This window comes from Toxotes jaculatrix, chromosome 8 (assembly GCF_017976425.1).
Source record: "Toxotes jaculatrix isolate fToxJac2 chromosome 8, fToxJac2.pri, whole genome shotgun sequence".
Classification (NCBI taxonomy): Eukaryota; Metazoa; Chordata; class Actinopteri; family Toxotidae; genus Toxotes; species Toxotes jaculatrix.
Window position 1 is genome coordinate 4,949,367 of NC_054401.1, and position 15,983 is coordinate 4,965,349.

The window sequence follows — 15,983 nt, forward strand, 5'->3', positions numbered from 1 at the left end:
AAAGAAAGAAAGAGAGAGAGGAAGATTTTATGCTTCAACACTTCTGAACCTGAATCGCCCCCCCTCACTCACTGCCCCTTCCACCCCTTATTCACTCAGACATGGACAAGCACACGCACAGCTGCAAAACTGCATATCTACCCACTACAATCCAGATACCTTCCCCGAACACACACACACACACACATAGTCAACTTTGTCACCACCACCACCACCACCTCTGAACATGTAACCGCACCACCGCCCTCGCCACCCTCACGGTAAAGACACCTCCACCACTTTGCTTCAGTGTGCGGGTCACTTCACAGAACAACTTGACGAGAGCCTGCAGCCCTCGAGAGGGATAAAACCCCTTCTCAACCTGAGGAGAGCTGTTTCAGGCACCTCGACTAAAAAGAGCAAAGCCCCCCACCCCCAACACACACCACACACACCCATGCCCCCAGGAACACGCACCAATACTTGAAAAAGGTCACAATCATATTGGTTGGTTTTGGCACAATTTATGATTTGTGTGTTTTCTCTTGTTCCAACCAACAAGTAGGTGCCATAGTGTTGGCATAAGCTCTGCTAGACTACTACATCAGGCTGCATTGTTAATATTATCACAACATAATTCTTGTTATTATGATTATTATCATGAATTCCATGTTTGCAGCAATTAAAGAATGTAAGTACGTAAGTAAAGAGAGCAGGAAAGTCTGGCTGCAGCTGTCCTGTGTGTTATGAAAAGAATTTAACTTTCTGTACAAGAAGACAACGTAAAGACACAATAAGCTCATCAATAAAGGAAACCAGTTAAATGAAACAAATATTAACATTCAAAGATGAAGAAGAGACTGGAAATTGCAGTTTCTCTTCATGTTCTCCAGTCAAAATGTATTTGATTAGAATAAACATGCTGTCTAAAGTTCTGGAGGTGAAGTCATTTTTTTGGTATCCTGTTATTGAAAGGACATTTTTGCTTTGCATTGTATTCCACAGTTCATTTTGTGTGCCAAGTACAGCAAAGCTACAGGAATTTGTCTTGGTGACAGACACACCGACAAAAACACACTGAGTCACTGGTTCAGGGAGAAAAATGATGCACAGAAACACCGAAGAATAAAAACAGAATAAAAACTAGTAGCTCTTTGTGTATGCAAAAAGACATCAGACCGTCCAAATGCATGGTTGACTTTGCTTTAAGCAAAACTATCTATACTGCCCTCCAGTGGAGTAATGCATCTACTGCCCCTCACTGAAATCCCCTGCAGTGCAACTTCACACAAAACCGAAACTGAAACGTTTGCTTTAGGGTGAGGATGAATGTAAAGAATATGAGTCATATACAGATTCTGTTCTTTTTAATTTTGCTAGTGAACAAAATACAATTTGCATAGAAATGGCACATGAGGATGCATAGATTAAGAAATATGATTTTGATCTGCAGGTTTGAGAAAATCCAAGCTCAAGATATTTGTCTTTGTTAATAGTAAAGGTTTTGTTTTATATTTATTGCATGTATCACTGGCCCTTCTCAGCTTTTTGCTTATTTTATTTGTTAAATGATTGATTGTATTAACATTTTTTAATTCAGTGGCTACGCAAGCTCCTGTGCTTGCCTAGTTACTAATGTCCCTTTGGAATATGTGTTAGTTTGTGTTACTTTTCTTTGGGGCACTATGTCTTTCATATGTTGTCTGTTGTGACCTGCTGGAACATTTATGTGTGTTCCCAGATGCCTTGCTGTGAATTGAAAGAAGTAAAGGCCTGGATTTCAAAGTAAAAACACGGAAGAATTTGTACTAAAAGGTAAAGCGTCTGAAGCAGAACTACTCGTTGTGAATAATATGGTTTCGTTTCACAATATGCTATGATCACGTTGGAAGCCCTTCTGACTGCAGCTGCAACATTTCTCAGTTGCTGACACTTGTTTGGTCAATGCCCCAATGTGCCTCCAAACCATATTTACTTGTGTTGAATTGCACTTTTAGCTGCTACACAATTGGTCGATTTGTTTTAAACAGTGTGAAACATTAACTTCTACTACATCCTCTATGTGGGATCAGTTCCTGGATCTACTCTGAGTATGAACACGCAACACTTCAGTCAGGAGATCGCTGCTTCCTGTGTGATCAAAGTCTCAACCTGTAAGTGTTTTAAATGTTGTAACAGATCTAAGTTTAAAATCCATCATGCATGCATGATCTTTGCACTATGTCTGTTGAACTTCAGGTGTAATCATCCAAAGTTTGTTTGTTTTTTTCTTAGTACCAAATTTCCTCTTTGTGTTACATTTCCTCCACTGGTCCTCAACAAGAAAACTGCTCAGAAAAACACAAAGAGGGAATTTTAGGAAGACTGTAACTGTGGAAGAGGATTGGTTTGACACAGACTACTCGTATCTTACACTCAAAGAGCATAAGAGATGGATTTTCTATTGGCTGGTATGAGCAGAAGGAATAATTACAGCACGAAAAAAGACTTTTAATGTTCATGGGCAGCTGACTAATTGTTTAAGACAGACTTGAAACTATGTGAATCTATCCTTTAAGTTGCACAAACGTTGTTCTGCCACAGTTTGGCGCTGTGGAAAATCTTAACGCACACAAAGAAATGGTGGTCGAAGTGTTAAAAAAGGGTAACCTGTAGAAGGGGAGAGCGGGCTTCCTTTCACTTTTGATTTGTTTCTCGTCAAAGACAGCAAATCGCGCCTGAAATCGACGTCTTTTCGCTCCCAGCACAAGTATGCAGTTGAAACGCCGACTTCAGGTGACATTTTGACTCTTAATTAAAATTAGATGTGAAAACGAGCTCATCGTCATGGCGGAGTTCCCCTGTGAGTACATGCTTGGATAAAACTGAGCATCTATTCCCGTCACCAAAATCTATGTCTCTCACACATGCTCTCTCTCTCTCTCTCTCTCTCTCTCTCTCTCTCTCTCTCTCTCTCTCTCTCTCTCTCTCTCTCTGTGTGTGTGTGTGTGTGTGTGTGTGTGTGTGTGTGTGTGTGTGTGTGTGTGTGTGTGGCATTAGCGTTCAACAATATTTATCTTGAACTAGTAATACTGATATTCTCTTGGGGGGGGGCTGGTTTTTACCCCCAAAAAATTCCAGAAGATTCCCCCTAAATTGAATCTTGTCAGGGAAAACGCCCCTGAGAAGCCACACTGCATTCTGCAAAAATCCTCATTTAAAAATAAATGTAATTCAATATGTAGTTGTATGTAAAAGCAAATTACATTTTTTTTGTTGATTTTTTTTTTTAAGTGAAAAGGAGTAGATACAACCTCTGCAGGAAACAGACATTCAAACATGAGCCAGATCTCCAAATGCTGATGATCTATTACTTTTTATGTAATGTAAAAAGAACAAAAGATATACCAGTAATTGTGGCATGTGAAAAAATTTGGGGACCCTACTAAGTATAAGCAAATTCTGGATGCAAATGTCATGCAATCAGTAGAGAAAGTGAAGTGAGAGGAGAATGGTTTCTACTACAGGACAATGATACTAGGCGTCAACACCCTTGAACACCTGCTGAGTAATATTCTCACATCTCTATAACAAGTACAATCAGATACTGTTTGACATCCACTTTTTACAGAAAGGCTATTGACCTGAAATGGCAGCCTGAACCTGCTTCCCTTACATGAAGACATGGTTCTCTCTTAGTTGAGTAGTCACTCTCACTCTCTCTTGCCGCAACAGTGCATCCCTCAGTCTCTGCAGAGTGCAAAGGTAGCATTTAATGTCAACAGCCCTGTGGTAAAAGAAGAGGAACCTGCCACTCATACTGTCCTCGTCAAATGAGAGATGACTGAGGAGAAAAGTGGAGGATGTTAGGAGCAGACTCTAATGAACACACAGCTAATGTTATTGCTTTGTATTCAAGTAACTGGAACCACCTGGGACTAGATTATCCTGCATATCTGCATCATCTATTTCCATTGTGCTTTAATACCAATTGCATCTTGTGCTTAGCATCTCTGCACACAGGCAGCAGTAATGTCAGAGAGATAACTTTGTGTAAACGCTAAAATTCTGTTGCATGATTTCATTATATAGCACACAGAATTCTCTGTGTTTACTAAGCCGACCTTTGTGATGAGCTTTTACTAAAAGGACTGTGAAGAGATAAGAGAAGCAAAGCAAGATGTAAGGTTGTATCTCTGATCAGATCTTTTACACATTATCAATTAAATATCTTTAGAATGTACAGTGTCTCTGGCATTAAAATGATCAGATACGACAGTCATATCCTTAACTATTAAACAATAAAATTATCAGAGAATAAAAATGTTCCCTCGGATGAAAATATACCACACATAATGGTCTTAAACCTCCGATACAGTTTTTTTTTTCATTAGCATTGATGCAGTGTTAAAATTGCGAGGCCTAGTTTTGGGAACAGGCGACAGAAACACTCAAATTTCTGAACCAGTTTGCACGAAATCCACACAACCAAATGCTGGTGTCTAAAAAGAAAATGCTGCAACCAAATTTTGTGGAAACAAAATGCTCTAATAAAGCTGGACAACTCTCAGCCTCCATTTCCCAGCTTATATTCACACACCCCCACACAAGCTTCATCTCCTCCTCCTGCTTCCATGTTTTGGACAAACTTTAGGTAGCCAACCTGGTGTGTCCCTTTACCCGCGATTTCAAACTGATTATGGCCAAAAGGCTTTGCGCTTCCACAAATTCTCACACAGAGAATGAGTCAACCAAAAAAAAAAAAAAGATTCACTGAACACTGAGAACAGCAGAACTCCAGCAGGTTCAAGTTAGACAGTGTATGTACAGTGTTCTCTAGTGGCTGTGAAGTGTTTGTACAAGACAGAGCAACTGCATTTATGCCGTAAGCTGTCTGCACATCTTAGGCGTAGTGGGCAACACATTATAAATTTATCTCAATATAAAGATCAGCACCACTGCAAACCTCAATATCAGTAATAAGTGTCAATCAAAACAGAACGTTATTTTCTTCGTAAAGGTAGAAACTGAACTGTTGTACTGGTTTGCTATAGATAATGCAGGTGCACCTAATGAAATGGCCACTGAATGTAGATTTTTCAGCTCATGCTTTGGTGTGAATCTGCGTGTGACTTGTGACTGTGTGATAGAATGGCATTTGGCTTTGACTAATATTGGTACACTGACATTAAACAAGGCACTACACACCTATGTAATGATTTCAGTCCCTATGTTTCAGTCCCACAAAGGCCCACCCACGCTGCAATTAAAGAACTGTCACTGTGCTGTAATATTTATTTGCTGACACATTATAAGCGCATGGACTCATATAGTTCTACCACTGGTGGAGAATGTGTAAATGTAGCTTGAAATGCTCAGACTTAATAATATTTAGAGCTAATTTAATTATTTAAAGTGAGCTCTGAGGGGCTCCACAGAAAGATTATGACTCATTTAGCTTCAAACACAATGTGCTCGGCTGGAAACTTCTGAAAACCCATGATAATCTGTTATGTTAGACACGTGGGTGTGTGATAAGGGTCTTTTGAAAAGTATCATAAAACCTGCCTGGTGTCAGTATTTACAATAATCTCAGTACCGAAACATATTGGGTCAGGTTTTGAGTAAATGTTAAAAACGATATGAGCAAGGAAGATCTTTGTAGAATAAACGCATTTGGCATGATATGACGAGACAGTAGAACACTATCTGCTTGGGGAAAAAGAGGTAGCTCAGAGTTTATTTTTATCTCTGTATTTCTGTCATTTCCTCAAATGAAAAATATCTCCAAAAAAATGTGTTTTCATTTGTCTCACTTATTTTGTTAAAATTAGATAACAAAAGGTGACAACTACATTCATTATACAGAAGACAATTTCAGTTTCCTGTTGACTTTTTTTTTTTTTTTTGTCCCCTCTGGTTAACTGTTGCATATTCATAGCAGCAACGTGGATGTGGTGGAAACACACCACATACACACCACTCAGAGGGTTTGAAACCACATCCCTAGTCATGCCACTGACGATGACGCCTTCACTGTGACAAAGGCTGAGCGCTGTTCCACTAAATGTTCTCACATAGACACCAGTGCATTAGTGACTCCGTTAGCTAGTTGACTAATTAAGTTGGAGAATTTTAAATTAAAAAAGGTAAGAGTGTTGCTTCTTTAAGTTTGTTAAAAGTTGCGATCAGACAGTGGTGTTACTTTTGAGATGTTTAGACATTTTAAGAGATTTTTAGTCATTTCTTTCCTTGTAATTCTGACGCGTAAATGTTCATGCTGTATTGTGGCTGTACTGTGTTATTGATGTTTATGCTGATGATTTTTATTTACCACATCTGATATTGTAGATAGATTTTTTTGAACCTTTGTCCATTTGAGAACAAACCATTTCTCCAAATTAACAATAAATCTCAACTGAAGTCTGTGTTCTATTTTGAGCCCAGAACGCTGAACTTGCTGAGCTCACTGAACTTTGTTTTTTTTTCATCAACCACAAACAACTTTTTAACAGTTATGTCTATATTTAGTTTCAGCTGCTGTGTTTCCTCCTGTCTAACCAGCGGCTGATAACAGTGGGTCGTCCCCATGGCTCTTAAACCTGTTTACTTATTGTTGCTGTGGGACCTCACTTTGTTGATTCATGGTGGTAAGTCTACTAATCTAAACAGTGTCTTTTTTGTGTATTGATATGAATTTCCAAAGTTCCCCACTTAATGTATTTCACTTAAGATCAGCTCAGTATTTTTAGTCTTGTACATTGTTTTGCATTTGTCTTGAATCTGTGGTCTTGGCCAAGTTTCTTTTCAAAATGAGCTTCTTGTGTGAGAATACCTTTTTAAATAGATCATTTATAGGAGTAGAGAGTAGGTTTGTAGTGCATGAATGTTAAATTTATTAAATGCTACTTAAACACCTGATTGCGTGTTTCAATTCTGCTCCAGTCACGTCTTTTTGCAATGTCACCTGCTCGACGGACTACGATGCTTTACTGAACTGCTCCTGTTCAGGCTCTGCACCGACATATCCTGTCCAAGTACAAGTCAGCTGCAGGTACAAGTTGTCTTTAGCTTCACGGTTAATGAATATGCTTCATGTTGATGTATGATATCGTATGTAGCTTTACCCGTTACCTATTCTTTTTTTTAACATAAACACAAGGATTCCTTAAATCTGGCTATTAAAGAATTGTGACCAAGATCTGTACGGAGCGGGACATTTTACTGTCGAAAAATAAACTTGTAGGTGCTCCCTAGTGGACAAACTATGTAATGGCAGCACTGAATTGCTGTAATATAAATTACAGCAAGGACCAAACTGAAAGGTTTTGTTGATTAATTTATCATTTTAGTCATTTCTCAAGAAGAATGCCAAACATCTTCTGGTTCCCAGATTCCCAAATGTAATTTGATGCTTTTCTTTGTCATATATGAAAATTAACTCAATAGCTTTGGGTTTGTGGCTGCGGGAAATTACAACTGGGATTTCTCTCTTTTTTCTAATATTTTTTTTTCTCTTAGATTAAATAGCAATTCAATTAATTGAGAAAATAATTGGCAGATGAATCATTAATGAATGTACCATGTCAATTCTATTCTAAAACCATCAAATGGCAGCTACAACCCTTGGTGCTGAGATGTCAACTGACTGTCAACTGTCACAGGCCATTAATGATTGTAAAACACAGTTGTTGTTGTTTTTCTGTTATAGGGATGCAAATGAAACGGTTAATGACAGCTGTGAAATCAACATGCCTCAATCCTGGTGCGCAATGATTGTGGAGGACCTTTATATTGTAGCATCCATTGGAACCATGTGTCATGTGTCAGCCAGTCAACATGACGATAAAGTAATAATGAAGGCCAATGAGTCATCTATTTGGGCACTGAGTGAAGTGGGTAAGTTAAACTTATAATAACAACATGATTTGACATTTCAGTATTCTTCAATTCCACTGAACAGATAGAAGGACAGATAGAAGACATTTTAAAAGGTCACTGTCAGCAACAGCATTTACATCCCTTATGACGTGTTTAGTGGCATCAGAATATATGTGTAAAAATGGCATGTAAGGAGTTTAATGTTCATTTATTTTCATTCAGCATAAGTATGAGTATTTTTTTTACACACTGTAGATACCTGTAAAAAAAATTTCCTCTTGTTGACTGTTGCCAGCCTGTTACTAATAGTCTTCACAAATTACTTTACATTAAGATCCAGAGATGACAAGAATGATACTGGTAACTTTCCTAATTTACCCAAAGTGTCTCTCGTAGCAAATGCTCACCCTTTTGTCCTACTACTGATGGTAAAGCACCTGCTTTACCATCAGTAGTAGGACAAAAGCTAAAAATAATGTCTAACTACCACCTGTGGTGTAGAGCATTGTTAGCACACATGTATTTTCAATTTCATAATATTCCCCTGGTCCCCTTGGGACTTTACTCTCACAGTGAAAGCTCAGCCTCCTTCCAATGTTCAAGTGATAAACACTGATGGATTCTACAACATCACTTGGGACAGCCACAACCCAGATGACTGTCTCACGTACAGGGTGCGCATAAGAGAGAGCAAAGACCTGTCAATGGTAATACATGATCACAAATACACAGTTCAGCATGAGTTGCTTTTGCAGTATATTATAAAGTTTCTCTGCTGACAACTCTCAATCAAGCTGTTCTGTTTTTTATTTCTTCCTGACAGGATCCGGTTCATTCCATTTCAACGGAAACAAAGTACATTTGTTTAGCCCGTAGCAAACTCAAGCCACATCTCAACTATACTGTAGATGTTCAGGCCAAAATGTGTCTTGAGAATCTTTATCATGGTCCATGGAGTGAATGGAGCTCTACTGCAGAATGGAGAACCACTGCCACTTCAACAGAGGTTGACGGTAAAAGAACATTACATTTTCCAACCTGACTGATATGATCAGGTTTTTCAGGCTAAGGGACACTGTTGGTGCTGGTCACGTTATTTAACTGTATTTTTATGCTTTAAACCATCATAAAAGTGATGCAGTGTTTCTGCATTGATCCTTCATACTAACATATGAGAAATAGGAAGTGTGTTTGTTTGTTTGTTATATAACTTCTTTCAGTACATATTTTGTACCTTATGTCTCCTTTGCAGAAATTAATGGATACTGGGGATATCTCTCGCTGGCCGTCATTCCTGTTGTCCTTTGCTTCCTGTTGCTGGGTTATTCACGAAAACCGTGAGTATTGTAAACACTGGAGGTTTTCTGTATTTCTCCAAGAATGAGAGTTTAAGCTCATTCCTTTTTTAAAGCACGTGTTGGATTTTAGTCTCAAGTAAGTTAGCATTAGAACTTAAATAACTTCTCAAAATGCCTCTTGCCTAGCAATGCAGTGGCCCATGTTTCCATATTCCCCAAAATATGGTGGGGTTTCCCACTTCAAAACATTTGCCGCTTGATCTCAAAAGCCTCATTTGTGTGTTTTCAAACTGGTGGTCCTTGATGTCCAGCGATTACTTGTAGCTTTTGGAAAAATTCACAGAAATTAATATACTTGGATTGAACCAAGTCTAAATTTTCATTGAAATAAAACGTGCAAATAGTATTCAAGGTGCACGGAGGCAAAAGATGGCTGAAAAATGTGGTTAATTTATGCTGAATCTGCATTAATTGCGCATAAAACTGTGTGCAGTGTGAAAGCAGACTAAGACTTAAGGTTATCAACACTTTGCCTTCCAGTAAATGATTAGCAAGTCTTCTCACTGCGTCAGTCTACACTTTCCTGGCATCACCTCCCACATGTAGAGAAACCACTGCAGCACTGTACGTGCAGCGACACATTGCACTGAAAAGGCTAGCAGACATAGGAAGTCATGCAGAGCATCAGCGTTAGAGAAATGAGAACATTACTTATCAAGGGCGCACAGTTACAAGAAAAAGCACAAGCTCAAAATAAGAGCACGAACTCAGATGTCTTTCGATAAAATCATCTGTGAGCCATAATGTTTCAACTTTGATTCAATGCACCACTTGCATATTCTACGAATCTCGTTATTAATAGCAGCTCATGCAATGTAGCGTTATACCCTGAGGTGTTTTCCAGTATTTTGTCCACTGCATTTAAAGGACTTAAGTACAATACAGCGATACATGTTTAGACGTTTAGACAGCTGTTATTGAAATTTCCCATTATGGGGATGTTAGTGCTGTTTGTTCTAAAGCATCATCCAGGAGGACTTTTTCTAGAGCTCAGAGAGGAGAGGATGTTCAGTGTCATAGTCGACAGAGCTTTCCTGTGCACAACAACATTATACAGAGAATCTGAAGATAATTGCTGGCAACCTAAAACTTTAGTTTGCCACAGTGCGACGACCAGACTGAGTAGTTTTAACATAAAGATGCTCTCTATCAGACTGACATACACTTTTTTTCAGACCATTTTCTTTGACTTAAAAATCATGTAATTTTCTAATACGAAATAATCTCTGGCAAATATCAAATCAACATTGTTTTAGACTGCATTGGTTTAGGCTGGTTGCACCCAATAAACTGGCAGCTGGGTAATTTCCTGATAACTCAGAAATTCCCACAATGGGGGCAAGTAATAACTGGGCAGCCTGTACCTCAGACACTTTCTATGTGGTTAAGATATAAATGAATATATTAACTAGATTTTCACAACACAGCAAACAGCTGTATTAGCAGTTCAATCAATCCACTGCTAAAAACACTACATTTGGATAAACTACGAAGTTTTGATGGTTAATTAACATCCACATTTTCTGTGATTCACATTTGGTGGTTCTCAGTGTTTGCAAATGTTCACTGTTCAGAATAATTTTTAGTGACCATACTAAGATCTTCAGCTTAGTATTGCATAATAATTCACATGCAAGTCATTTTCTGCTAACAGTATTACTGGTTACGATTTAGAAAGCCGCTGCCTTTTATCACTGCCAACCGAAAAGGAAATCACCTTCAAGAAAGACACAGCACCGTTGAGTTATAAATGTCATGTCGTTTTTCATTCTCTGTTTCCATTATTTTTCTGAAATCATTTAATTTTTGTTTCAGGTTTTGGCAGAAGAAACTCCAACTGATTACATACATCCCCAGGCCAAATGAGTTTTTCAAGCCCCTATACAACAACTACGGAGGGGACTTCAAGGTAAGGGAAAACTAAATAAACCCACCTCATTGGGCTTTGTGTGTAGTTTCCAAAATACCCCAGCAGGTGTTGCCCAAGAGGGACTTTCAGCACATCTGGACCCTGTTTGGGACTTTCCCTTTTTTGCATACAAGGGCCCTCACGATGTGAATGACTCAGTGTGCAGGGGCTTCAAGAGGGTTTTTGTTTTTCATCTGTCTGGTGCTGTGGGTAGATATCTGTGTATGATAACCCAACCTGTTCCACCTTCAGTGGAAAATACCCCTGCAATATGTATTTCAGGTCTGTTATGTATCATTCTGTCGGGCTAAAAAAAAGCCTGTTTTCACTTGGTATGGGCACAGAGCACCAACGAGTGATGTTTTTATGATTATCTGTTCCATCACCTTTATTTATGTTTCCCCAACGTAAATTCTTCCCTGTCTTTTGACACCTGGGGACAGACTAATTGTTGTTTTTAATGAAATACACTTATCTGTTCTAATTTTATGTCAAAACCGAAGAAGTGAGTTCACACTTTTAAATGTCTTTGTCAGCAAAACTGTCTCAAATGACGAACAGTGGTTAAACAGTTCAAACTAGATCAGGTTCGTAGGATTTAAGAGCAAAGTAAAAAGACTTTTCACCCACTTCTGTTTATCACCCATGGGGTTCACTCTCTCTGGCTGATATTCTGTAATGTAACACTACAACATCAATATCATCAGGAGTCTGGCCATTGTGTAGTACCCTTTTTATCCAAATATATTTTTTATGCGGCTTTTTTAGGGTATCTTTTCCTGGTCTTAAAGGTTTTACCAGTTACCAGATTTAGCTGACTGAAAAGACCAATAACTATGTTTAGGTTGCCCTTACAATATCATTACATCATCTACAGTGTGTGGGGGTATGCTTTCAAAAATACTGTGTAATTGGCTTTTGCCACAATTTCAGTTACTTCTGATTGAGCTGCTTCAGGCCAAAGAACTCAACCAGCACCAATAGCTTGGGATTTGTGTGCAGTTACAAACATTACTCAGCAGATGGTGCTGCTGCTGCAGTTACCTGAGAGAACCTACTGTGAAAGGAAAAGTACAGGAAAGACGATGAAATACGGAAGTGCACTGCTATTAATGTCCAAACCAAACTGGGCCAAATTAATGGAGCATTTTGTGGTATAATTTAATTAAATTCAAAATGTTTTATTCGTTCCTTAAGAGACAAGGTGAGCAGATTTACAACCTTAAAAACATAAAATCAATCTAGAAATACAAAATATGACAGTGTAAAGAAAAGCATGGAGATAATGGCCAGACTTGCTTCTGCCTTTTTGAGGACTTACTTAGTCCTGCAAAGGAGTTTAGTTTAGGTAAATGATACCAATGCTGCTTAGGCTTTTGCATAGTGGCATCTGTATTTTCTCTAAATCTCCATCTGTCATCAAAACTTCTCATATATTGATGACAGAGTGAGATTTAGTCCCCAGTGTTTAGTACTAAGTACTTTCAAATACTCTATGAGGCAATTAATACTGGATTTGCCATTGTCATCATAAAGAGTAACTTCCTAAGAGGGAGGTAACTTGCTGTAGTTTATGTATTGTTTATAGAATGTAGTTTAAATTCACATTCCTCTATGAGCTTGTGAAAACTGCAGTCTCACACTCATCAAATTAGAATTCAGTTTATTTAATTTGATCAATTTATAAATGTCATATTTGTAAATTCAACCATTTACATTATATCCTCCTAAGACTGCACATCATCCTGAATGTGGTAACATACCAGTTAAAAGTGAAAGTTTGAGTGAAACTACACGTTTAGTGTGTAGTTCTTTGTGACAAGGGTGAAGTTCTTTTTGTGCAATCCTTGTTACTCTTCACATGGATCTCATCAGGTGAATTTTTGTTTGCTACCGTATATCAAGTCTTCAGGATCATTGCGATAAGCTTAACCAGTTCTTTCATAAGTCATTGGTTTAGCTCGTCTGCGCCTTGCGGCCATGCTGATTAGCTCTGTTCCTGAGGATGTGGCGGCCTTTGCGTCAAGAAACTGATTCATGCTTATCTGGGTAGCATGCTGCAACGTGATGACAGAAAGTGGCTGTAGAAGATTTACACTGTAACATGAATGCATTAAGAATGCATCAAAGTAAAAATCACAATTATACCTAGCATTATTTCTTAATTGAGCACAACTCAATCATACATGCTTGTGAGAACATTCATGTGTGCTTTGTCTTACTCTGTGGAGTTTCTGTTTTTGCTAAAAATAATAATTGTTGAATGGCTAACATGGCAATATGTGAGGTTAGAAAATAGTATTTTTACACAAAAATGCTCGTGAAACAAAAGTTCTGATATGAGTTAATGTCTTCCATTTGCTCTGTTGTAGGAGTGGGTGAAGCCTGTGTTCAGTGAGAATGATTACCTGAGGATCAACTCACATGTTCCGACAATGAGCGAGAAGCAGCATGACATCCTTCAGTGGAACAACGAGAAGCAAGGCTACAGCGAGAACAACGAGACTAAACAAGGTGGTAATTTCCTCCACATGCTGCAGCCTCACAGCAACTTGCTGTTGCACTTCCAGGACGGAGGCAGCTCACAGGGCACCAGTCACTCCATGGGACACATCTCCATCCATACTGTAACCCTGTCTGGAGAAGAGTTCGAAGGGGAAGTCATGTCACAGAGCTCCATAAACACCCTCAGAGAAAGCTTTGGTTCATTTGAGGACGACAACAGAGAGCACGCTGGCTATGATTTAGGGGGACCTCAGCTGTCCGGGATGGATAGACAAAGTAGGATGTTGCCACACCATGAAAACCAAATATCTAATGAGTTATCAGTGGAAAATATAAACTTTCAGCCACGTGCCCAGTTCAATGAACCAGAGAGAATATCACTTGACTCATTTGTCTCAAATGAGCAGTCAGAAGACGGCTACCCTCATGTAGACTTGGACACCATTGACAGTGGTTTTGTAGAGTGCAGCAGCCCTGGGGCCTCAGACTCTAACAGAGTAGAGCAGATTGACTCTGATTTATTTCAGGAGCATAAAAACTCAAATTCAAACTATGTCAAGCAGTGGATGATATGTAACGCTATTCAGGAGGACTCGGGAGGACTTCAGGAGGAGTGATTATCGCTGCTGATTTACTGCCACAATTACAGTTTGTAGTGCTGTGGGAAATGCATTTAAAACATGGACATTATTGTTGGCATTTTCACAACAGATACTTGGATTAAAAGAAGATTACAGTTTCCTGGTCAGCATATAATCCAGTATGTTTTGTTCATCTTGAAATGTTTAGCTGTGCACTTTGAACTATGTATGTATATAGTCATGTTCCTTTGTTTTTAAAACATTTTATTTGTGCCAGACTGGGATGTGCAAACATAATAACCTTGTTTTTTTTCTACTTGTCTCTTACAGTGAATAAGAATAATTTGAATGCTAATATGATTTATCAAGTCAGTGTTTTAAATGTATCAGTTATTAACAGATCACAGTGAATCACTTGGAAAGTCTGTAATTATACCAATGGAAACCTCCAGACTGCACTGACATGCAACACAGGATCAAAATGTTGTACACTGCTTTGATTTATTCTGCTGGAAAATGTTTTTGTCACTGTATTTACAGCTTCATTCTCTCGTGCGTGCCTTCATGACCTGCACTGCTGCACCAGCATGCATGCTGCCTTATCAAGATGCCTGATAATGTTAGTTTTTTTTGTTAGTTTTTTGTTTTACATGCATTTTGTCTGCAACCACTATAACCATTCATCCTGTTTTGTGCAATGTCAGTTAAATTCATACTTGGAGCAAAAGTTTATAATCTGTAAACACTTTCTCTGGCCTTGACCTCATTTTTCAGGAGGCTTCCTGAATCTGTTCTTTCACCTTGAGTTATATAGAGAATATTTGCACAGTATTTTCACGTTTAGATTTTAGATTGCTTTCTGTACATGCACAACTATGAAAGTGCAGTATTTTACCATTTTACTGGGAAACTCCCTCTCTAAAAGCACGTCAAAGATGGACAAAGTTTTTTTTAAAAAATGTTTTCGCTTTTCTGGGCTCATGATATGCATTTTTCCTAGTCTTGGCAAATGTATTTATTGACATTACATCAAGGTTTTTAATAGAGTTTCAAGGTGCATATTTGTCAGGTTTTGATAAATATTATTACCTGATAATATCTAACAGTGTACAAGTGTCTAAGTGTGGATTTTCCTACTGACCTGTAGTGGGAGGGGGAAGTGTAGCTCATTTACTTTCCAAGTTCTGTTTCCAGGCCAGTTCATGTTGTGTGTAAGAACCAGTGTTGGTTCTTAAAGTACAACCTACAACCAATCTACCTATTACTTTCCACAACCTTATGATCTTTCACCATATAATTAAAATCTGTATTCACATAGAGAGCAATCTGTGAGAACAGTGATATGTCTGATATGATATTGCCTGTGCACTGCATTACCCTGAGATTCAGTTTCATCTTTCAGGCTGATGGCAGGTTTCCAGTCATATGTTTGAAGTTTTGCTGCTCCTCAGCACACTTTTCTTGTGTCAGTGCATGTTGTCTCTCAATCAGGCATCTGTCTGCTTCCTCCCTATCTCGTGTGCTGGCTTCAGATTTTGTCAGTTTTGCAGTAAATGATTGTGGGAACAGTACATTGGTGAGACACTTTGCTCATACACCACTCTGTACAGTGCAGGTGAAAACAAGTAACAAGCAAAACACATTTTGAGGGGAAAGAGACTAATTATTAGGAGAAGAATAAAAGAAAACGTGACAGAAAGTGACAACTAACAATAACAACAAAGCTGCCTTTGTTATGTTCTCAGTATCAGTATCAGACTCAGAGACAGGTGAAATAAATTGCAGTTTTAT

General features: G+C 38.5%; 1 protein-coding gene across 7 annotated transcripts; it reads left to right on the forward strand.

Moving 5' to 3' along the window:
- The first annotated feature begins 2,077 nt into the window (after positions 1 to 2,077).
- Positions 2,078 to 14,529, forward strand: il21r.1 (interleukin 21 receptor, tandem duplicate 1). Of its 7 annotated transcripts, none has more exons than XM_041044491.1 (9): positions 2,078 to 2,132; positions 6,490 to 6,608; positions 6,904 to 7,012; positions 7,670 to 7,857; positions 8,413 to 8,546; positions 8,663 to 8,852; positions 9,092 to 9,176; positions 11,013 to 11,106; positions 13,479 to 14,529. In XM_041044491.1, exons 2-9 carry the CDS (start codon positions 6,548 to 6,550, stop codon positions 14,226 to 14,228), a joined length of 1,611 nt encoding a protein of 536 aa, XP_040900425.1. In that variant the 5' UTR covers positions 2,078 to 2,132; positions 6,490 to 6,547; the 3' UTR covers positions 14,229 to 14,529. The 7 variants fall into 7 exon arrangements, with proteins under 7 accessions (XP_040900425.1, XP_040900429.1, XP_040900427.1 ...); XM_041044495.1 differs by having other exon boundaries at positions 2,107 to 2,132; positions 6,523 to 6,608; XM_041044493.1 differs by lacking the exon at positions 2,078 to 2,132 and adding an exon at positions 2,412 to 2,429.
- The last annotated feature ends 1,454 nt before the right edge of the window (positions 14,530 to 15,983 follow it).

Bases quoted from the DNA above. Each gene is read 5' to 3' on its own strand.
- il21r.1 (XM_041044491.1), top strand. From the start codon at position 6,548: ATGGCTCTTAAACCTGTTTACTTATTGTTGCTGTGGGACCTCACTTTG. The intron at 7,013-7,669 runs GTACAAGTTGTC...TTTCTGTTATAG, and splicing joins CAAGTACAAGTCAGCTGCAG to GGATGCAAATGAAACGGTTA. The intron at 8,853-9,091 runs GTAAAAGAACAT...TCTCCTTTGCAG, and splicing joins CACTTCAACAGAGGTTGACG to AAATTAATGGATACTGGGGA.